This window comes from Sander vitreus, chromosome 11 (assembly GCF_031162955.1).
Source record: "Sander vitreus isolate 19-12246 chromosome 11, sanVit1, whole genome shotgun sequence".
Classification (NCBI taxonomy): domain Eukaryota; kingdom Metazoa; phylum Chordata; class Actinopteri; order Perciformes; family Percidae; genus Sander; species Sander vitreus.
The window spans coordinates 27,184,907-27,208,508 of record NC_135865.1 but is presented as its reverse complement, the minus strand read 5'-3'; the positions used below and the strand labels follow the sequence as shown (position 1 = coordinate 27,208,508).

The window sequence follows — 23,602 nt, the reverse complement described above, 5'->3', positions numbered from 1 at the left end:
AGAATATGGCGCAACATATACAGTAATAGAGGCCTCACTGATGACGCATTGAAACATTAGCTCTCTGCTTTCGACAAAGGATTCACAAATAGGGCTGTTATTCTGATGTACTTTCTGTACTTAATCCATCTTGCCTTATTTTTTAACCCATTTGGTCTCTGTAAACAATATAAACATACAAATGTACAAAGAACATACTCTTTCTTCACTGATGCTCACTCATTCTTGCTGCGTCTGCCGCTGTCTTTTTTTTTCTTCTTCAAAAAAAACAATGACTGACCGCAGAGGCCCGTTCCATTGACGCGGGCATCTCTATTCAGACCGAAGTGGCCTGTGCCCCCATTACAGGTACCGGAGCAGGCCGAGTAGCCCATTATCATCAGGGTGATGTCATCTTAATGGGACAAGAGCCCTGCTGGCTATAACCTCATGCTCCCCTTTTGGTGTGCTCTAGTTGTGTCGATGTGAGTTTATGGTATTTTGCCTGTGGGTCAGTGGATGACTTAATGCTTCGTGAATGGTTTTAACGCAGTGTTGTAATTTTATCTGCTTCCTCTCCCTCTATGCATCCTATATGGATTAGAGCTGCACAACAAACTTTTTTTTTTTTATCGTCAACGCGATATCGACTTGCGCAGTAAACATATATCGCGAAAGTCACTCAGACATTTTTAACTATCGTTTTGTTTTTTAATGGCGCGTTTTGCCTTCAGATTAATGTTCAATGTCTTCAATAAAATATTGTTGATAATGATTTATTTGGTTTTTTTTAAATTCAACAAGCATTTTTTTTTTTGTATTTTAGCAGAATACTGAAAGCAGCAGAACTGAGAACACTTACATCCGTTTATTCATCGCAAGTAATATCGTTATGACGAATATTCAACGTTATCGCATATTTTCTCACATCGTGCGGCTCTAATTTGGATTGTTGTGAAGTTTTACAGTGTTTCTTTATGTTGCTCCGTAAAGTCAAACTACTCTCTGTGCATAGCATCCCCCCCACCTATCATTTTCCTAATGTCTGTCCAACTCATGTGTCCCTTCTTTCTCTCTCTCTGTCCCCTTCATGTTATTCCGTCTGTCTTGTTCGATGTCTGCACTAGCAGGGATGAACGGGAAAAGCATCCTGTCCGCAATGGGCCGGCACACACCGGAGCACTCCAGTGTGATGAGTGCAGCAGCAGGCTCGGGAGCCAACACCTCCCCTTGTTTATCTCGCTCCTCCTCGCAGCATTCAGGGACAGGGGCCTGCACACCTGGAGGTCCCCACCGATCACCCTGCACCCAGGTCAAAACCTCAGAGGCAAGCAGCAATGTCCTGACCCCCAACGCTGGTCCTGCCAGGTCACCAGTGTCCCCCAAACTTTCACCAGGTGAGGTTAGCTACACTGAGGTTGACAGTCTCTGGTCTTCCCTCGTTTTCTTTTTAGTGCTATATAGTCTGTACAGTTTTCTCACGTATACACATGTAGCGAGAAAGGGATCAGCCCAATGGTCCCACAGCCCTATGTTCCCACAGCCCAATGGTCCCACAGTCCAATGGTCCCACAGCCCTATGTTCCCATAGCCCTATGTTCCTACATTTCTAGGACATTTTCAAAATTAGGTCATGTTCCTACATTTCCCTTCAATGTAAGCCCTATCCTCCCACAACATTTTTTAGGGTTAGGGGGATAAAATCTGATATAAATGTATGAAAAAGGAAATGTGGGAACATAGGGCCTAATTTTGGAAAAAAAATGTTTAGAACTGTGGGAACATAGGGCTGGGAACACGCTCAAGCAGCAGTGTGCGCACAGAAAAAGTGAAAACTTGTGTTCACCGCTCTCAAAATGGAAATCAACGTAGCAGCGTTCCACACATGCTCTCAGGTAATAGCCCAGGGGTTCTCAAATGGATTACTCAAAGGTCTGCATCTGATTTTTATTCATGGTCAGAGGGTCGATTGGCAACAAAATAACATGTAATTGTAATCAACCGACTTATTACTTTAAAGCAACATACATTCAAGTTGAGTACTCGGTTTTCCTGTTCAATTTTTGTACCAGTACCAGTACCTTGAATACGGTACCGGTACCCATTGGTACCTTTTTTTCGGTAGCCCACTTTCTCTCTGTAATGACAAAATATTAATTTCAATTTTAACAAGTCCAAACCTATTCAACCTGTTTACATTTTGTTATTACGTTAGAACATAAATTTAAACACCACACAAAATAAAACCCCTCCCTACCTCCCTCTTACCTCTGGGGGATCAGTACGGATCAGGCATCAACTACGGTCCGTTACACCACTACTGTATATTCAACGTCACTAACAATTCAGAAAATGTATTTGAAAATAGAAAACGTTACACGGTATTGTATTTATGTTGATAGGCTGGGTCCGGATATGCTAATACTTGAATGTGTAATTCACAGTTCACAATTCTTTACTAGCGGGGTAGAAAGAGCAATGGGTGCTGTAAGTAACTTTGATCATTTGTGTTGTACATCAACAGAGAGGAGCCACTCCGAGAAGCATTTGTCGCTGCGGAGGAGTCCGTCGCCCCAGAAAGGCTCCCCCCTGCCGTCGCCCCAGGTGGTCTTTCTCAAGGACATCGTCTGCTACCTTTCCCTGCTGGAGAGAGGGACGCCGGAGGACAAGCTGGAGTGTGAGTGACAGGGCTTGGGGATTCAGGCGAGGGTCAGCTCCTCTCAGGGGGATGTCGAGTCTGAGCAGCTGTTGTATGAAATGTGTGAATGTGCTCGGGCCACTAACACCGCTGGTCTCATGTGAGTTCAGGTTGACAGCAAGAGTTATAAGGCTGTTCCCTTCTTCCCCAGGGCCTTAGATACGGTGGTTACACCCCCACACAAGGCAGGTCAGTGTCATGCTTAAGCCCTGCTGTGCCCAATTGACTATATTATAGGCTATATATATATAGGCTATATTGGCACACAGCGACAAGGCTAATCTCTTCTAACTGGTCCCCGTGCTTCAATACGGAAATAGCTCCACTTCTCTAACCCATTGGCCATCTGGAGAGAGTCCAAGAACAAATGTTGCTTCAGAGAGACACTAACTATATCTACCCTGGTATCTGAGTCATCATGGGATCTCTGTTCTCTCATTTCCCTCTAGTCATGTTCCGGCTGTACGACACAGACGGCAACGGGGTTCTGGACAGCTCGGTGAGTGTCTGTTCTTGCTTTTGCACCTCCCTCTCTTTTCTCTCTCCCTTCCCCCCTCCTCCTCTCTCCATCTTTCTCTCTGTGTCTTGTCTCTCTCTTTGCCCTTAGCACACAGCAGCTAGAAGAATAGACACCTAGATACAGCAGTTGTGTTTACATGAGATCATTTGTAAATGGTTCTGTTCAGTTTAATATTAGCCATGTGCTGAAGTGATCACATAAACATGTACATGCAGACGTCACTAACTAAACTATAAAACTCCCTAGCTCCCTTAAGGTAAGGCTTAGAGGTCTGAAACGTTATACATGTGTTGTTGACAAGACGTAACAGGATTTTTTTTTTAGTGTGGCATAAAGTACATCTTAATTATTGTTATTCAAATATCACTTATAATAGATGAGGACTAAAAAACAATTTTTTTTAAACCATATTTGAACTGATGTAGTTTAGGTTTGGTTTTAGCCGCATGCTAAACAAGCAGATCCACAGAAACTAGAAGACTTAAGGTTTCAAATGAAGCCTCATACTTGCATTTTGCCCTTACAGTTCTTATGTTATAAATGTATCCATTTGGGTATGGCAAATAGGCAAAAATTCCCCCAAAAGGGTGGTTTTAAACAGGTTAATGTCACCTAAAAGCATTTCTAATGCCTGTCATCCATATTTGAAATGTGTGAGAGTTGATCATTTTAGCAGAAGGTAAAGCTAGAATCACTTTGTCCTATATGGTACGTCTTTCTTTCCGTAGGAGCTGGATCGCATCATCAATCAGATGGTGCATGTGGCAGAATATCTGGAGTGGGATTCAACAGAACTGCGACCGGTGAGCAAACACACCCTCCTCCACTGCAATAAAGTAGAAAGAAGAGAAATGTAGACAGGCCCCTCTGTGAAGATTCATTATTTACACACCCTTTATACCAGCTGAAACCTCGAGTGACGCCAAGAAAAGTGGATTTGAGTTTCAAAAAGGTAGAAAAACAATCACGAAATAGCTTGAAACAGATTTCACGGTTTGTTACAAAGACACACTGGTTTTTTAGAGGAAAACACCTGCTGTTCTCTAGGAAAAAAGATGTATTTAGTATTGTATTGTATTCTGGGCCCTGTAGAAAGGCATTTTCTATGGGCCCCTCCCCGCATCCACAGCTATTCATTCTAGCATCTTTTTGGGCCCTCATGTGAGGAGGGCCCAAAAAGATGCTGTGTACTCCCTTTTTTCCCCCCAGTCCGACGCCCCTGTACAACATAGTATTGTGATATTTTCCGGGCCAAAGCTGTATCGATACACGGACGCCAAGTATTGATCTTTTATTATATAATGAGAATACATGAGAATTTAACTTTTTAGTACTAGAATAATAAAAAAATGTTTTTTTTCAGTCCATTAGATGGAAATTGGTAATTTTTTCCTTTGGGTGACGTCATTTGAAGCTGGAAAAAAGGTTATACGTGGCAACGTATGGCAGAATATTACATTACATTACATTTTAATAAGCAGACACTTTAATCCAAAGCGACTTCCAATTAACATTCACACACCGATGGCGCAGCATCGGGAGCAACCCAGGGTTCAGTGTCTTGCCCAAGGTTATGTTTAAAATTGAAATAATAAATAAAGTCGTGACATGAGTATCGTGATGATGATTCCCACCCCTACCCTGTTGTAGTATCTAGTCTGTTTGTCTTTAACTACTTAAAAAACCTTATGGAACATGGTTTAACAGACTTTTTAATAATAGAGTCCTACTCTGAACTGCAGTATTTAGTCTGCCTGTAACTGACTTCGTATACACACAACTATCATGGTCTGACTATGGACGACTATATCTATCTATCTATCTATCTATCTATATATATATATAATATATATATTACTGTATATATGTTACTTTAGATACTGAAGGAGATGATGGAAGAGATTGACTACGACAGAGACGGGACAGTCACACTGGAGGAGTGGATCAGAGGAGGCCTTACCACCATCCCTTTACTGGTCCTGCTGGGCATGGAAACGGTGTGTGTGTGTGTGTGTGTGTGTGTGTGTGTGTGTGTGTGTGTGTGTGTGAGAACAGGTTTGCCTTCACACAACCATTTCACGTTTGTTGTTGTTGACATCTTGAGTTCAAAGCTCTCACTGGCTGTTGTGAGGTCGATTCTCAGTCAGCAGCACTAATTGTGTGTTCTCTCACACCAACTACTCACACGTTTGTCTTATAAATCTGGTCTTACAAATCTTAATGTGTTCAAACTTTTGGAAATTTAAAACATTAGAATATCATATAATATTGGTGGCCTATAGCTCAACTGGTAGTGCGCGCAACCCATGTAGGCTGCGGCCCCAGTTCGAATCCATCCTGAGGCCCTTTGCTGCTTGTCATGTCCCCCTCTCTCTCCCCCTCTTCCGGTCTCTCTTCAGCTGTTTTAAATGAAGGGAAACCCCTAAAAAAAAGCATATTATAGGATAGAATAAACCCTATTGTGCAGCCGAGACAGGAAAATTGTCTTTGGTCTCAACCAGGAAAATATTAAACACAAAAATCACATCAACAGAACAAAGATCTGTCAATTGTACAACAGTCATTTCATTCATACCCATGGTGTACAGCCTACACTCGCATATTTAAGTTTACTGTAGTTTGTTGAACACAATTATTGCATTTGGAATAAAAAAACTACTCTTGTCTCTGTGGAAGGGAGACAGGAAGTGCAGGTTAAACGCTACCTTCAGTTTGAACAATGATGAAGTAAGGGAGATGTGAGTAACAGTGTTGGTCATCTTACTTTAAAAAAAGTAATTAGTTACAGTTACAAATTACCTGAAAAATGGAGCGTTGCTTGTTTTAACAGAGTGGCTCCGTCTCCTTCACTGGAGCTCACGCTGGCTGCATTTGGGCTTGGGGTTGGGTTAGCAGCAGCAACAAGGGTCGTGTTAGCATGTGTTGATGTGAGGTGCTTCATAAGATTTGAGTTGCTTGAGGCAGACGTGGATAAAGTCTTTTTTCCTGGGCATAGCGTGCATGTTACATAAACATTCTTGCCTTTAATTTCAATGAGCGAGAAGTAGTGCCGGTACTTCCAGTTCGAGAACGCTACCTTTGGATTTCCCTGGCTCGTCGCCATTGTCGCTGTCTTGTGTTTAGTGGTAGTCAGAGCGTGCAGTGAGACAGCGTGAGCAGGGCATCCGCCCACCCAGCCAATCATCATCGCATTTGCAACGGTGTCATCATCGCTCTCTCCAGGCAGCTGATGTGTAGCCAAAGCCTGACACCTCGCGCTTCATTCAACCAAATTGTAATAACGCGCCACTTTACATTCTCAGTAACGGCATTGCAAACAATGGGAAAATTAATTAATTAATTAGATTACTCCGTTACCGAAAAAATAACGCCGTTAGTAACGCCGTTATACTTAAACGCCGTTACTCCCAACACTGGTGAGCAAAAGCAGAAAAGTTAGAATAGTGATACAATGTGTCAGTGAGCGGAGGAGTATTTTCTTTAAGACATGATGAGCTGAGATAGGCAAACATGTATTATATGTGTAAAACTATAAAATCTTAGTTGTGCCTGGCTTCGCTCCAAGGTAATATGATCAATGGCACAGTTCGGGTTCTCTTCCCTGTTTTAGCAACATAATAACCAAAGTCCTTAAAAGACGAGCCACTGAAAGGATAGTTTCAATGCTTCATCTATCTTGTGTTGTCTCCTCCTAGAATGTACAGGAAGATGGGCAGCATGTTTGGCGCCTGAAGCACTTCAACAAACCAGCCTACTGTAACTACTGCCATACCATGCTGCTCGGAGTCCGCAAGCAGGGCCTCTGCTGCTCCTGTGAGTCTCTCTGTCTGTCTGTTTGTCTGCTCTGATTACATCTCTTTGTCTCCATTCTTTCTGACTTCCTCTCCTCTCCAAATCAGTCATTATCTCTTTGTCTGATCCTCCATCTTTATCTGTTTTTCCCTTTACTGCCATCTGCATCTGACTCAAATGTAAGATGTTGGCTGCACCTGAGTGCCTCTGAGTCAATGTTTTTTTAAATTAAAAAGCCCTTACAGTCAACGTTAAAAGAACATTAACAAAGTTATCGTGTGTAATTTCATTACTGATTGTATTCTGCCAGGTAGCAGTTCTCCAGGCTGGTGTTATTGTCACAGTTGAATAAAAGTACTCGCGATTTGAAGTTAACTCTAATTTGTTCAACTTTTCATCAGACCCCCCTGCAAGCCGTGTTTTTAGATGCAGGTTTTAAATCAAGATAGAATTAATCGGTTTGAGTCTAAAAATTCTCAGTAATTCCCCCACCCCCCCCCCCCCCCTGATTTGTGCATCTGAACAGGGAGCCGTGGATTTTTGCAAATCACACTACAGGCTGTAGGTGGTGCCAGAGGAACCAGATTTTTTTTTTTAATTACCTGCTTCATGTAGTTCTACTGGAACAGAAAGTTAGTTTTATAAGTCTTATTGCACCTTTAAATGTTAATATTTTCTAGTTTCTTCACTTCTCTGTGAAAGTTAACTGAATGTCTTTGAGTTGTGGACAAAACAAGACATTTTTAGGACGTCTTCTTGGGCTTTGGGAAACACTGATCCACATTTTTCACCATTTTCTGACATTTTATAAACCAACAACAACTAATAGAAAATAATCGACAGATGAATCGATTTGAAAATAATCCTTAGTTGCAGCCCTAGGTGGGAAGTACACAGTGGTTTATAAACTGTTGTCTGGTGTTGTTTTTCCCACAGTATGCAAGTACACAGTGCACGAACGCTGTGTGTCCAAAGACATCGCTGCCTGCATCAGCACCTACGCCAAGTCCCGGAGACACACTAACGTGAGTAAAATAAGATCGCATGAAAGGCTTTTATCCTGCAAACGCTGTGCTGATAACATGGACCGATGCTGCAGGGGAATGTGATGGGAACACTGACCAGTCTGTTAAGCTGATTCCCACTGGCTCATGGTTCCGTTCCAACAGGGCAGCGAGGATCATGGGATGGTCTGGGAGGCATCTTGTCAATATCCTCTGTATTTTAGCTTTGACGTCATTAGAATCTAAAGAGTTGTTTCTCTGGCTCAGTTCACACGCTGATAACGATCTGCAGAGCTTCATTTATGGGTTGTGTTCTCCGGCAAAAACTCCTTCCAGTCAATAAATTTTTGCTTTTATTTGTTTTTCTTTATTTGTCTACTAATTGATACACTATTAACAGAAAATTAATTGTAAAATCCTTTAATATTAATTTAATGCCAGACACTACAGGCAAAACATTGTTTTTTCATGCACTGGTCAACTTTGAATTTTGCGTCTATAACATGTCTTCAGACTAGTGGAAGGAAAACAACCAAAATACACATTTAGGTGTTTATTCTACACCAGAGGTCTTCAACCTTTCTTCATCTGAGGGCTGCTTTAAAAAAACGGAAGTGGCCACGAGCTACTTGCATCACATCGCTTACATTTATTGACACAACACACATAAGCTGAACTGTTTGTATATGTATGGAACTGCAATAGCCAAAGCTTATGAAAAATCTTAACTTCACGTCAAGATTCATGACTATTTTACACTTATTATGGGCCACATAAGTCCCTTTCCGACCGGAGGGATTTTTACAGTTCCTAGAACAAAACGTTCCTAGAACCCTTTTTTTCTCGTGTTCCGACTGGACCAATTTGGGGATTATTATATCTGACCACAGTTCCTGTAACTCTTTCAGCTCCTACTTCAGGGCAGGGTCTTTTCCCCTTTTCTGCATAAGAATACTTATTGACAACGTCTGAAACACAAAAAGTACATATTCTTCACTGTCTGTTGCAATTCGCCTACGTATGCTAACACGCATTCAACCAGCTAATTGTTAATGCTAGTCAAACTTACCCGTTGTACCAGTTCCTATGGCCACTTGGTCAGTGCGAATGCAAATGGCAAAACCGGTTTTGGGGGAGAGTAGTTAGTAGAACTGTTTAGAAGTGGACTGTTTGTTACGATGGAGGGAATTAAAGGACCCAAATGCAGGGAGAGGCAGGTGGGCAGGAGAAGGTTTGAGCACGAGAATTTATTAATGAAAACACAAAAAAAGAACCAAGGGAGTCCTGGGGGAAGCAGGCAAAAAACATTTTCAAAAAGAAGACAAAAGGTATCCAAAAAAACCAAGGAAGTCCAAAAAACCAGGGAAATACAGGAAGCACAGAGACTCCCCAGAACAGACAGGGGAAGACACGACAGGCAAACACACAATCTGACAGGGCACAGGCACAAACGAACACAAAACGATGTGACAAGAGACAAAGGGAACACAGAGGTTAAATACATGAGGTAATGAGCAAATGAGGGACAGGTGATACAGCAGGTGAAACACATCAGGGCGGGGCAGGACAATCACACAAGGTGGGAAAACATAGGAAGCAAAACTAGACAAGACAGAAAACAGACTATCAAAATAAAACAGGAAACAGAAATATACCCAATGCACAGAACACTACACAGTCAAAACAGCATAAACCGAAACACACAATGAACAGGGAAATAAGGGAACAGAAATATACAGAATAAATATACAAAACAGGAAACAGCAACAGAAATATACAAACAGGCAACAGAAACATCCACAACCACAACACTGTTTCTATAACTACGTTCCTGTAACTACTTGGTCAGAAAGAGGATATTGGTATAGCTAGATCACTGACTTTATTCTCATCAGGGTCCAAGAAAACATTACAACTTTACACTTCTATGGCCCACGAAATTAGCTGCCTCACTTTTAATAGCATCGTCATTTTGTGTCTCAGTTTGTCAACCTGTTGGCGAGCTACTGGAAACCCGCTCACGAGCTACCGGTAGCTTGCAAGCTACTTGTTGGAGACCCCTGTTCTACACTTTCTCTATTTGCATATCAAAATTTGTTTTGTTCTCAGACTCTGAGGTGAAAAATCTTCACTTGAGTAGAACTTACTTATACACCAAACTTTCCAGTTTTATTCCTATCTAATTCTGAAGGTTTTTACAGAGGGGTTTGTTCATATATCATTCAGAGCCTGATTTATACAACATTTTATACCTAAAAACATATGGTAAATAGTTTTTTTTTGTATGACTGTTGACAACATTTTCTGATGTATGGAGTAATAAAAAGAGATATCCAAAATTCCTCTGTAAAAACCTTTGACTCGAATATGTCAACAAAATGAAACAAGAATTTTGAGCCTGGCTTTATCCAATGTTCACATTTCTGTTCATATTTAAACATAACATTGGTAACACTTTACTTGAAAGTATCGACATAATTGTGACATGACACTGTCATGAACGTGTCATAAACGTTATAAACAAGTCATAAACGTTTATGACTTCTGTCATTAAGTGTCATTCGGTTTTTGTCATGACAAGTTGACATTGTTTGGGTAGTCTTGATTATGACAACTTGACATTAATCAAAGTGACATTACCAGAAGTTGTCTTGGTCATGACAAATTGACATTAAATCAACATTAACCAGAATGACATTACTAGAGGATGTCTTTGTGATGACAACTTGACATAATGTCATCCTGTTTAATGTCAAGTTGTCTTAATAAGGACACTCCAAAGAAATGTAATGTCAAGTTGTCATGACAAATACATCTTCTCGTAATATCATCCTGGTTAATGTCAAGTTTTCATAATCAAGACAACCCAAACAATGTCAACTTGTCATGACAAAAACCGAATGACACTTAATGACAGAAGTCATAAACGTTTATGACTTGTTTATAACGTTTATCACACGTTCATGACAGTGTCATGTCACAATTATGTCGATACCTTCAAGTAAAGTGTTACCATAACATTTTTACTTGTTATACAAATAATTAATGTCTTAATGTAAATAATCAACTGGGGAAGTTTCAGAGTGATATCTATTAATTAACATGTTTTTCCTGTTGACCTGAGGTGTCTTGCCTTCTGTCATTTATCAAACAAAAACACTTCTCTCAGATAAAACAAGCCATTTGAAGATGTGACCTTTTTATGGGCATTTCTTTACTATTTCCTGACATTTATTTATGAGATTAATCCTATAAATAATCTACAAATGAATCCATAATGGAAATGATTGTTAACGGCAGCCCTGAAGCCTACTGTAGGTTCTCACAACTCAAAAGTGGATCCCAGCTTGTGTAGAAGCTAAACAAGAACAAAGTCATGTGTGTAGTGTGTGCAACGAAGTTGTAGCAAAAAAGCTTAAAGGCAACAAAAGGATATTTTGCTTTTTACGCTGCAAAGCAACCAAGTGTCTCATCTGTTTATTGTACTCATGTTTTCTTTAGATCCATTCATGTTTTATTTCTGTCTAGATAATTGTTTGTTTATTACATAAACCCTAAATGATGTTTACACATTGACTTACTGATAGGGATGCACCGAATCCAGATTTTTGGGGTTAGGCCGAATACCGAATCCACTGGTTAAGATTCTGCCGAATCCGAAACCGAATACCGAATCCTACTCCCATCCCCAGTCCGTTAACACAGTAAACACATTAATGAAGTAAACAACGTCCACAGTTTTTAGCTATGACTGTCCTTTGCCGTACCTGAAGTTGCTGAATTATGGCTGCTGTCTGTGGATTCCTTGCACAACTCATACTCTTTCGGATGTTCCATACGCAAATGTTCTAACAGCGGCGATGTTGTGTATTGTTTAGGGTCCTCGCCACCATGAGACAAATCGGCATTGCAAATTGAACATGTAGCTGGACTTGAATGGCCTTCTTCTGACTGAAAGTACTGCCAAACAACACTTTTTCTGCTCACGAGTTCCATTTTCACGTTCTCCCAGCCTACTGCATTGAACGGTCCACCTACGTAAACACCTTCCTGTAATCAACGGCGGCGTCATTACGTCGACCAGTGTAGTGCAAGCATAGGGTTCAGTTCGGTAAAAAAAATTGTTATGTTGGGCAGAAACCGAACCCCGTCAAAAAGCCCAATATTCGGCCGAAGCTGAATCATGGATTCGGTGCATCTCTGCTTACTGACTAACTATAACTGATTAAATAAATGAACTGATTTCGTTCTCTCTCTGGCCCGCCAGGCTATGCAGCATGTTTGGATGGAGGGTAACTCTCCTACCAAGTGCGACCGCTGTCACAGAAGCATCAAGTGTTACCAGGGCCTGACGGGCCTCCACTGTGTCTGGTGTCATATCACTGTGAGTTGCTGCCTCATGTAGACACAGATCATTCTATCCAGGTTACACTCTAATCTGCAGTCTCGTATAAAGTACTTGAAAGCAATACTTGAGTAAAAGTACAAGTATCTTACCAGAAAATAAATTTGGTAGAAGTAAAAGTCTCCTTTTAGAATATTACTTAAGTAAAAGTCTTAAAGTATCTGATATTTACTGTACTTAAGTATCAAAAGTCATTTTCTGATAGTAAATGTATTTTAGGAGCAATGATTCACCAAACTTCCTTTTTTTTCAGTGTAATAAATTTCTTCTGATTTTATTTTGTAGCAACGAGTAACTAAGATGCTTAGGGGAAATGTAGTGGAGTAAAAGTATACATTTTATTTAGAAACTATAGTGGAGTAAAAGTAAAAGTGTCCGGAAATATAAATAACGAAGTAAAGTACAGATACTTGAAAATTCTACTTAAGTACAGTAGTGAAGTATTTGTACTCCAGACTCTGTATCGACCAAAGCATTGTTAGTACGCACTAGTATCAGTAGATTTATTGTAGAGTAGTTTTATTGTCTATCCTTTCCTCGTGCATTATGTAAGAGTTATAGCTATTATTAAGTCTGTCTCTTGCTTAGAACTCAGTTGCCAGTTTATTAGGTACACCTAAAACTAATATTGTATACAATAAATTATACCTTAATCAATGTTATGTTTTAGAGAGGTGTTGATTCAGCTGTATGGTTGTAATATTGACAGGTGTTTGTCCACATTTTATTGTCCAACAGAACAAGGTTGTTATAGCTTAACTAAATCTAAACTAAAAATGAGAAGTATGTGTGGAAACACTTTTTGTGAACTGAAACAAAAATAAAAACTAGACCAGATATTGTATACTTACAAAACTAAATATACAGGATTTTCTCAGGATTCTCAATACCACCATGTGTTCCTGGACATAGGTGCTGAAAGACTACAGTCAGCACGACATACAGAATATTACATAGGGTTCTGTGCATGAGGATGATAAGGGAGCATGATAAGGGAAGATGCACATCCGCAACAACAACAACAAAAATTCTAAATAACAATCAGCATCTGTAAAAACATCTAAATATTCAATTTTAGTTTGCAATAAGTTTAAAATATTTATTCAGAGTATATTTCATTGACTTATTTAGATTTTTTTAGTTTTAGTTTTTTGTCAGTTTGGTCAAATTTGTCGAGCAAAACCCATTCTGGAAAGCAACTTTTTGCGTGGCCCCCCAGGAAGAGTAGTTGCTACCTAAGTAGTGGCTAATGGGGATCCGAAATAAATAAATAAATTAACTGAAACTATACTAAATTAAAAACACAATAAAGATACAAAACTGCATTAACTCAGGGTTACACTTTACTTGAAGGTATCTACATAAGAGTGACATGACACTGTCATGAACGTGTCATAAACATTATAAACAAGTCATAAACGTGTATGACATAATGCTTCTGCCATTAAGTGTCATTCGGTTTTTGTCATGACTAGTTAGGGTTAGGGTTCATGTGTACATGACAGTGTCATGTCACTCTTATGTAGATACCTTCAAGTAAAGTGTTACCTAACTCAGCAACAGAAACACCTGTAATGTAATACAGCTCGACAACACCACAAACACAAAACAACAAAAATGTTGCAATGATCGTACAGTTGAAGAAACACCTCTGAAACAGCTTTAACAAAACCTGGACATTATCACCTTCATGAAGGATTTATTGCAGGACTGTTGTATTAGACTGCACTATCTTTAGTTAGGTGTACCTAATTAACTAGTGTACATTAATTCCCTGGAGTCTTACTGAACCCTCCTGTTGTCCTCGGGTCAAATTTTACCCGTTTACGAAAACCTTCTATATCAGAACTATGACAAAAGAACGTTGAGAAAGAAAAAGCTACAAAAACGCAGGAAAGAAATCGACAAAAACATTTCTTTTTTTTAAATGCTGAAAAAAGTGACCAAAAAAAAAATCGGAAAAAGTGACATCAAAAACATCGCCAAAAGTGACAAAAACTTGTTTAAAAAAAGTGACAAAAAAATTGGAAAAAGTGACAAAAAAAACATCGGAAAAAGCGACAGAAACTTAAAAAGAAAATGGACAAAAACATAATTCAAAAAAATTTGAATAAAATCGACAAAAACGTAGAGAAAAGTGTAGAAAAAGAACAACAACATGTTGAAATTTCGACACAGAAAAACACAAAGTTGCATGGTCGACGGGAAGACAACACAAGGGTTAACCTTAACCACAAACATAAAGCAAACGCCAAATCTTGACACTAAAATATAAAGGTTTACTTTATAGGAATCAGCCTTTTGTCCCCACAATGTGATTAATTCAAGCACTGTAACACTTTTATTCATTTTACTTGGCATTGCTTTTCACATCCACTAGATGTCACCACTGACTTGGAGTTTGCTCATCATTAATCCTGCTCTTAAAACTCTCAAGTCCACACAGCAGTTGTTCTACTTCCAGTGTAAAAAGGACCCTGCGTAGAAATACATATGAATAACTTTCTGATTTACGACCTGATAAATAATCTGTATATACCGTCAGGGTAGACAAGCTCAAAAGTGAACTGTCTCATACTTGGTAACGTTTGATAAAGTGAGTCTCACAGATGGATTTACGCCCACAGTTGTGATGTTTCTGCTTCTCCTGTCCTCCGTAGCTCCATAATAAGTGTGCATCTAATGTGAAGCCGGAGTGTGACGGAGGAGCCTTGAGGGACCACACTCTGTTGCCTTCGTACATCTGCCCCGTTGTCTTGGTGAGGATGCTGTTTTTCTCTCTCTGCTGTCCACAAACAAGACTGCCACAAATGGAGGAATAGTTTCAGTATTACATCATTCTCTACAAAAAACATTTTCAGAATGCTTGAGCTGACTGATGAGATTTGGGCGGCAACTAACGATTATTTTCATTGTCGATTAATCTGACGATTATTTTCTCAATTAATTGTCAGGTCTATAAGATGGCCGAAAATGGCGAAAAATGGCGATCAGTGTTTCCCAAAGCCCAACATAACTTCCTCAAATGTCGTTTTTTTTGTCCACAACTCAAGGATATTCAGTTAACTGTCATAAAAGAGTGAAGAAACTACAAAATATTCACATTTACAGAAAAGTTTTACTTTTTTTTTAAATGACTCAAACCGATTATCAAAATAGTTGGCAATTAATTTGATAGTTGACAACTAATCGATTATCTTTGCAGCTCTAGTTGTGATTGTGCAGTAGACATTTAAAAATGTGAACTCAGTTGCCAGTTTATTAGGTACACCTAGCTCAAGCTAATGCAGTCTAATATAAAGGTCCTGTAATAAATCCTCCCTTCCTGAAGGTTATGATCATTTTGGAAGTTGTAGTTTGTGGTTATAGCATACAGAGAGGTGTTTCTGATATTTAGCCTACCTTCACTGACAAATGTTTTGGAAAAAAAATTATAGAAACCCCTGTCAGTATAACGCAATGCAGTTCAACAGCACCACAAACAGCATCCACAGTGATCATGAATCAACACCTCTCTGAAACTGTTTCAAGAAAAACTGAACTGTTATAACTTTCATGAAAGGAGGGTTTATTGCAGGACTGTATGAGGCTGCATTAGCTTGAGTTAAGTGTGCCTATTGTAGAGTGCATAGTTAAGTATCATTTTGCATTTATCTTTCATAAGTGTAACCTCAAGAACTCAAACCACTCCTGCGACTCTATCCACTTTTCTGCTGTTCATGTGCAGCTCAGTATGATCCAGACTGTAGTGATGGCCAAATGAAGCTTTGTGAAGCATTGTCTTTATTTTCTGAGCCCACTAGATGGCGCTCTCCATTCAACAAAGGGTTGAGAATACACTGAATTGCAATGCCTTAGGCCTTTCTCTTAAAACCAAGAGCGCCATCTAGTGGGCTCAGAAAATTAAAAAAATGGTTCACGAAGCTTCATTTGGCCATCACTACCAGACTGTACCCAATGTGTTTGCCAAACATTGCCAAATGCTTCAGTGTTTCTTCTATTCGCTCCAACAAGGACCACACTTCTAACAGAAATAGCATTTTAAGCCATATTTTGAGAATTGTTTGATTCAAGTTTGTACAAATAATTTGATAGCTCTTTTCTGCTGTGAAAACTTTGAATCTGACCACAGCTGCTGTTCTCTGTCAATGAGGAAACTCCGAACTATTACTGTACAAATGGTTTGCCGATGAACAGTTTGCAGATCCTTGATGCACTGATAAAAAATTGTAATCAGGGCCTCATTATGTTTCTTATAAAACACATTTGTGTTATTGCTATTAAATGGCCCGTAATGCGCACTGGAAGCCTCCCTTTGGAGGTAATACTGGAAGGTCCAGCCAGGCCCCCAGGAAGTGCGCTGGGCTTTGAAGCTAATTTGACATAGCGGCCAATCAGTAGAGTTACAACTTCCGTGTCCGTCATGTGATGCCCTCTGGCCCAAAAAGACTTCCCGTAGACTTACATGGCGAAAGAGACATCTGTAAATCAGTGGATACATTTTTTAAGCGTAACAACCCCTGTGAGATGACTCGTCTTACTATCTGAATTTGATCCATTTGGTCCGATATCATTTGGAAAGTCTAGAAGAGACTCATGATTAAATCATTTTATCCCCTTTCAAGTTAGCGGAGCGCTAAACCGGAAGTAGCCGGCTCGGCCGGCGGAGGTCTCTAGTGCGCCTGCTCTATGGGCAGCATATTGCGGAAATAGTGCCAATTATCCAGGTATAAACATTTTTTTTTATATCTGGAACTTTTTTGGCTTCATAACCCACTAAGCAACTCTCATAGGAATAAATAACAGATTCTCACTTCCATCGTGTAAAATACGCACATTTGGTCAGGTATTTTGGCGTTGTCATTGACGCTAAAAGTCTCCTTCATATCTAAACGTACTTTATCTAAACGCGCTTGGTCGGGACTATTGGCGTCACTTTTGACACAGTTAGGTTAAGGAAGGTCGTGGGTGGGCTTATAAAAAGGTAAAGTATGTTTCCATGACACGCGGGACAAGAACGGGACAGTTGGGTTATATTGCATATCATACTGGAGGGATCACATATTCCACACCTCAAGAGCTGGAAAACATCGACAAGTAGGATGTTTAGTTTATCTTACTTAGCATGCAGCCACCACATCCTGAACCTGGTATTAGTGACACGCTGCCAATCAACAGATTGTCTTCTAATAAGTCATGTCAGACCATCATGTCCCCCAAACACCTGCCACAATTTCACACTTCTTTATTGGGGTTTGTGGTCTGACTTCTCAATTTTCCTCACAAATACCTCATTGAGAAGCTGATTTATATGCATATTATCCATATTCATAGAGGGCATTTCAAACATTAATACAAGGAAACATGCACCTGCAGAATATTTAAAGCTCACTAAAAAAAGTGCATGCTGGGAAACAGGTTTCATAAATCATAATATTTCTGCGTGCAACGTTTGCTTCTTTCATCTGCAGTATGTAATCAGTGTAGAGTAAAGTGTGATTTATGCTTCTGCGTAAAATCTGCGCCGTGGCTACATACGTAGGTACGTGGAGGCACGTGGAGGCACGGACCCTACGCCGGACCCTACGCCATAGCCTGACGTGCACCTCTCGAAAAATGTAACTACACGTCGCGCCGACGTACCTCGCTCAGCCATGGCTTGGTAGCGTTGCATTTCCCCCTACTCATTTCCTGGTTCTCCTTCTCCATAAACAACATGAAATCAAGGAGAGGGTTAACTTTTCCTGCTACAGATTACCGACTGTTGTCAGAAAGCACAGGGGAGACACTTTGTTTCTCTCACTATTACTCTAGAGTCGGCACTCGCTCTGAAAATAATCGTTGTCACTCTCTTACTATCTCTACCACACACACACATACACACACACACACACATATACACACACACACACACACACACACACACACACACACACACACACACACACACACACACACACACACACACACTTGCCGGCCCTGCTATTCTCTTAAAGAGATCAACACACATAAACTTCAGGTAACTTACGGAGGCTACGGCGGAAGCTCTGCGTGGAGCCTCCGCACAACCCAACCCGTTCTCACTCCGAACTCGTAAAATACGGATGTTTGGACAGTGGCTGTCGGCGTCTGAAGCGATGCAAAAAGCGCAATTCAGCATGTTTGTAGAACACACCGGGGAGAGCAGCAGCTACACGGGGTTTGAAGATGACGTAGCATTAAGAGCGACTAAGGTAGCGAGTAGTATGAAAGCCCGAAGATCCGCATAGGAAGGTTGGTTGGGGTGGATGGGTCAAACAACACAGGACTTTCACCCAAGAGACCGGGGATCATGTCCCGCATGTCACATTTCCTAAACCCAACCGTCGCTTTCGTCTTTTCCTAAATTCAACTGTCCCGTTCTTCTTTTCCTAAACCCAACCGTCCCGTTCTTCTTTTCCTAAGCCCAACCGTACCGTTCTTCTTTTCCTAAATTCAACTGTCCCGTTCTTCTTTTCCTAAACCCAACCGTCCCGTTCGTCTTTTCCTAAATTCAACTGTCCCGTTCTTCTTTTCCTAAACCCAACCGTCCCGTTCTTCTTTTCCTAAACCCAACCGTCCCGTTCTTCTTTTACTAAACCCAACCGTCTGTTCTCCTTTTCCTAAACCCAACCGTCCCGTTCGTCTTTTCCTAAATTCAACTGTCCCGTTCTTCTTTTCCTAAACCCAACCGTCCCGTTCTTCTTTTCCTAAACCCAACCGTCCCGTTCTTCTTTTACTAAACCCAACCGTCTGTTCTCCTTTTCCTAAACCCAACCGTCCGGTTCTTCTTTTCCTAAACCCAACCGTCCCGTTCTTCTTTTCCTAAATTCAACTGTCCCGTTCTTCTTTTCCTAAACCCAACCGTCCCGTTCTTCTTTTCCTAAACCCAACCGTCCCGTTCTTCTTTTACTAAACCCAACCGTCTGTTCTCCTTTTCCTAAACCCAACCGTCCGGTTCTTCTTTTCCTAAACCCAACCGTCCCGTTCTTCTTTTCCTAAACCCAACCGTCCCGTTCTTCTTTTCCTAAACCCAACCGTCCCGTTCTTCTTTTACTAAACCCAACCGTCTGTTCTCCTTTTCCTAAACCCAACCGTCCGTTCTTCTTTTCCTAAACCCAACCGTCCCGTTCGTCTTTTCCTAAATTCAACTGTCCCGTTCTTCTTTTCCTAAACCCAACCGTCCCGTTCTTCTTTTCCTAAGCCCAACCGTCTGTTCTCCTTTTCCTAAACCCAACCGTCCGTTCTTCTTTTCCTAAACCCAACTGTCCCGTTCGTCTTTTCCTAAATTCAACTGTCCCGTTCTTCTTTTCCTAAACCCAACCGTCCGTTCTTCTTTTCCTAAACCCAACCGTCCCGTTCGTCTTTTCCTAAATTCAACTGTCCCGTTCTTCTTTTCCTAAACCCAACCGTCCCGTTCTTCTTTTCCTAAGCCCAACCGTACCGTTCTTCTTTTCCTAAATTCAACTGTCCCGTTCTTCTTTTCCTAAACCCAACCGTCCCGTTCTTCTTTTCCTAAACCCAACCGTCCCGTTCTTCTTTTACTAAACCCAATCGTCTGTTCTCCTTTTCCTAAACCCAACCGTCCCGTTCGTCTTTTCCTAAATTCAACTGTCCCGTTCTTCTTTTCCTAAACCCAACCGTCCCGTTCTTCTTTTCCTAAACCCAACCGTCCCGTTCTTCTTTTACTAAACCCAACCGTCTGTTCTCTCTTTTTCCTAAACCCAACCGTCCCGTTCTTCTTTCCCTAAACCCAACCGTCCCATTCGTCTTTTCCTAAATTCAACTGTCCCGTTCTTCTTTTCCTAAACCCAACCGTCCCGTTCTTCTTTTCCTAAGCCCAACCGTACCGTTCTTCTTTTCCTAAATTCAACTGTCCCGTTCTTCTTTTCCTAAACCCAACCGTCCTGTTCTTCTTTTCCTAAACCCAACCGTCCCGTTCTTCTTTTACTAAACCCAACCGTCTGTTCTCCTTTTCCTAAACCCAACCGTCCCGTTCGTCTTTTCCTAAATTCAACTGTCCCGTTCTTCTTTTCCTAAACCCAACCGTCCCGTTCTTCTTTTCCTAAACCCAACCGTCCCGTTCTTCTTTTACTAAACCCAACCGTCTGTTCTCCTTTTCCTAAACCCAACCGTCCGTTCTTCTTTTCCTAAACCCAACCGTCCCGTTCATCTTTTCCTAAATTCAACTGTCCCGTTCTTCTTTTCCTAAACCCAACCGTCCCGTTCTTCTTTTCCTAAGCCCAACCGTACCGTTCTTCTTTTCCTAAATTCATCTGTCCCGTTCTTCTTTTCCTAAACCCAACCGTCCCGTTCTTCTTTTCCTAAACCCAACCGTCCCGTTCTTCTTTTACTAAACCCAACCGTCTGTTCTCCTTTTCCTAAACCCAACCGTCCCGTTCTTCTTTTCCTAAACCAAACCGTCCGTTCTTTTTTTCCTAAACCCAACCGCCCCGTTCTTCTTTTCCTAAACCCAACTGTCCCGTTCTCCTTTTCATAAACCCAACTGCCCGTTCTTCTTTTTCTAAACCAAACCGTTCCGTTCTTCCTGCGTGTCATGGAAACGTAAGTCCACCCACGACCTTTTCCTTAACCTTACTGCGTCAAAAGTGACGCCAATAGTCCCGACCAAGCGCGTTTAGATAAAGCACATTTAGATATGACGCTAAAGGAGACTTTTATCATCAATAACAACGCCAAAAAGCACCTGACCAAGCGTATTTTACGCGATGGGAGTGAGAATCTGTTGCACAACCATAAATCAAGCTTAAATAAGAACCCTGGTCCTTGGTTGCTTAACTGTGTACCCATAACAGCCTTCCTCCTTCCACAGGACCGTCATTCTGTGGTGAAGCGCGGTGAGGGGGAGTCGCCACACAGCACCAGCCCCGATGACATCACTCAGATTTTCAAGTTCTCCCCTGGAGACGGACAAGCACTGCAGGTATGCGGATCCAGCTTCCAGCAGCCGTCCAATCCTGTACGACGTTAAAGTGACCACTCAAAGCTGATTAGCTGATGTCTGAGGCCGTGTTTTCCTTCCTTTCTCCAGATCACCCCTCTCCCAGGTACTCACCCACTCCTGGTCCTGGTCAATCCCAAGAGTGGAGGGAGACAGGGGGAGCGGTAAGTTCCAGCCACCCACGGGCCTTCGGCTGTGGTCCGTTGTTGTCTTTTGCATTTACTGCGATATAAAGTATGGAGACCATGCATACAAGGGATAGCCATTGGCTTCTCTTAAACAATTTCAAACCTGATGATTTAGATCAAAGATAATTAGTGCTCTTTATTTAAAATGTTTTGTTAGTTTACTTATTAGTTATTAGTAGGTTTTAGGTTTTAAAGAACCAAGTGAAAGCTTTAAAAAGAGAAAACAATCATTCAGAAATCTGCGTACGAAATTGGATTTTTTTTTCCTCAACAAGTGGTGATTCATTTAGGATGAAAATAGAAATTTTGATTGAAAGATTTGTTACTATTAACTTGATATTTTATTAGTTTTTTTGTTATGTTTTCATTTTCAATTTAAGCTTCTAGATCTTTTAATTTTTAGAATTTTCATTTAAGTTTAAATTTCACTTTTCATTTTGAAATTTCACAATATCCATTTAATTATTTTGTCTTTTCGTTTTTAAATGTTCCCTTGTCTAATTCTGGATAAAACCTATCCTCGCTATAAACACTTGCATTAACCATTTATTTATTTTGTTTTTAGAGATTGGTGCATTTGTTTTCTTCTTAATTTGTATTAACTGAAGCATCTTCTGGACCTCATTACTGTAAGTTGTGATGATCAGTGTCTTCTTGCTGCAGGAAACAAGACCTTTGGGTTGTGAGCTTTGAATAGCATTTATATATCAAGTACAGGATCAACCTGGGGTGGAAGTAGTGAGGAATGACCTAAAGGATCCCAAGCATGGACTCTAATTGGTCCCTTTGGATACCAATATATGGCACGACTAAATTAAAGTATTATTAGAAGTCTTTTGGGCCTTTATCTGAAAATCAAACCACACTTCAGGAAGCTGATTTCTGCCACAAAGGGTACTATATGTTCCACACCTCCCTGCTGTCCCTCTGAATGCTGCAATTTAAAGATGGAGGGCTGTACAGAAATGTCTTCGATGTTTCATTCTTCTATCTTCTTTTCTCCCCACCTTCCAAACAGTGGAGACAAATTACACCCCGTTGCTCTGCCTCGGTCTGACACTACCATAGCAACCCACTCTTTATTACCATTAGAAAGGAAATTACTCTCTATTTATAGACATTACAAGAACAAAAATAATAATTTAGAACGGAAAACCAGAGGCTGTTGTATTGCTATTTGTGTCAGTGTGGGGAAAAAAAGCTTTTCTTTCAGTTACATAACATGGTTGGTGTGATTGATGAACTTATCAGAAGTTGTATGAGCTTCTGTCCTACATACACATTATCTAAATCTGTGTTATCCACTGAGTAATAAAAACTAATCTTATGTACCTGGGAGTAGTGTAGATCTAACACCAAGGCTGAGGCATATATTCACTTGTTTATATAAATGTATTTAAGTAGTCTAATGAAATGCACTGCCTAGCCTCCGTTGGATTGTAGAAGCATATTAGCAACCAGTAAAATTGCCTGCATGTGATTGTGCAGGCTTCAATGGGCACTTTATGTAACCCTCACAAGGTTACAGGAAACTGCTGTGTCGACATGCAGCTCGCTAATACACTGACAATCTGTGAGATAGAAGAGATGGAAGAGTGAAGAGCATGCAAACTAAAACTCTCCACTTCTTCATCTCTCTCTTTTATATTATGCCTCATCTTTCTGATCTCTGGAATGATTATTTCTGTACATTTCAGACAGAAAATGCAGCAGAACAGATTATTTAAGATGTTTGTGGAGGTTGTACAGAAGTCACTTCACATTACTTACTTACAGTGAAGCTATATGATGCTTACACTGAGTTACATTTACAAACCCAAGATTTGATTTCTACGGCTGCACCATTCCGTTAAATGTAATATTCTAGATGTTCATTTCCCTGAAGATTAACCTGACATGTATTTTATATCTCTGGAAACGTTGGATTCTGATGGAGAACTTTAAATATACAGATGTTGAAACACTGTTTGGCTGCAAAACATTAGTTTATAGAGATGGAACCATCTAGTTGTTCCATTAGAGTTTAAAGGATCCTA

The 23,602-nt window shown here is 40.5% G+C and overlaps 1 protein-coding gene across 4 annotated transcripts in view; it reads left to right on the top strand.

Annotated features, from left to right (window-relative positions):
• dgkg (diacylglycerol kinase, gamma) overlaps positions 1–23,602 on the top strand; it is a 136,824-nt gene that overhangs the window by 32,932 nt on the left and 80,290 nt on the right. For 2 of the 4 annotated variants that reach the window (XM_078262570.1, XM_078262568.1), the window contains 11 exons: positions 1,107–1,376; positions 2,504–2,656; positions 3,127–3,176; positions 3,926–4,000; positions 5,075–5,194; positions 6,893–7,010; positions 7,926–8,014; positions 12,261–12,377; positions 15,059–15,157; positions 21,250–21,360; positions 21,469–21,542. In XM_078262570.1, coding sequence (XP_078118696.1) covers positions 1,107–1,376; positions 2,504–2,656; positions 3,127–3,176; positions 3,926–4,000; positions 5,075–5,194; positions 6,893–7,010; positions 7,926–8,014; positions 12,261–12,377; positions 15,059–15,157; positions 21,250–21,360; positions 21,469–21,542 — 1,276 coding nt within the window. Of the gene's footprint in view, positions 1–285; positions 349–1,106; positions 1,377–2,503; positions 2,657–3,126; positions 3,177–3,925; positions 4,001–5,074; positions 5,195–6,892; positions 7,011–7,925; positions 8,015–12,260; positions 12,378–15,058; positions 15,158–21,249; positions 21,361–21,468; positions 21,543–23,602 lie in introns of all 4 variants that reach the window. The other 2 variants (XM_078262571.1, XM_078262569.1) reach the window with 2 other exon arrangements.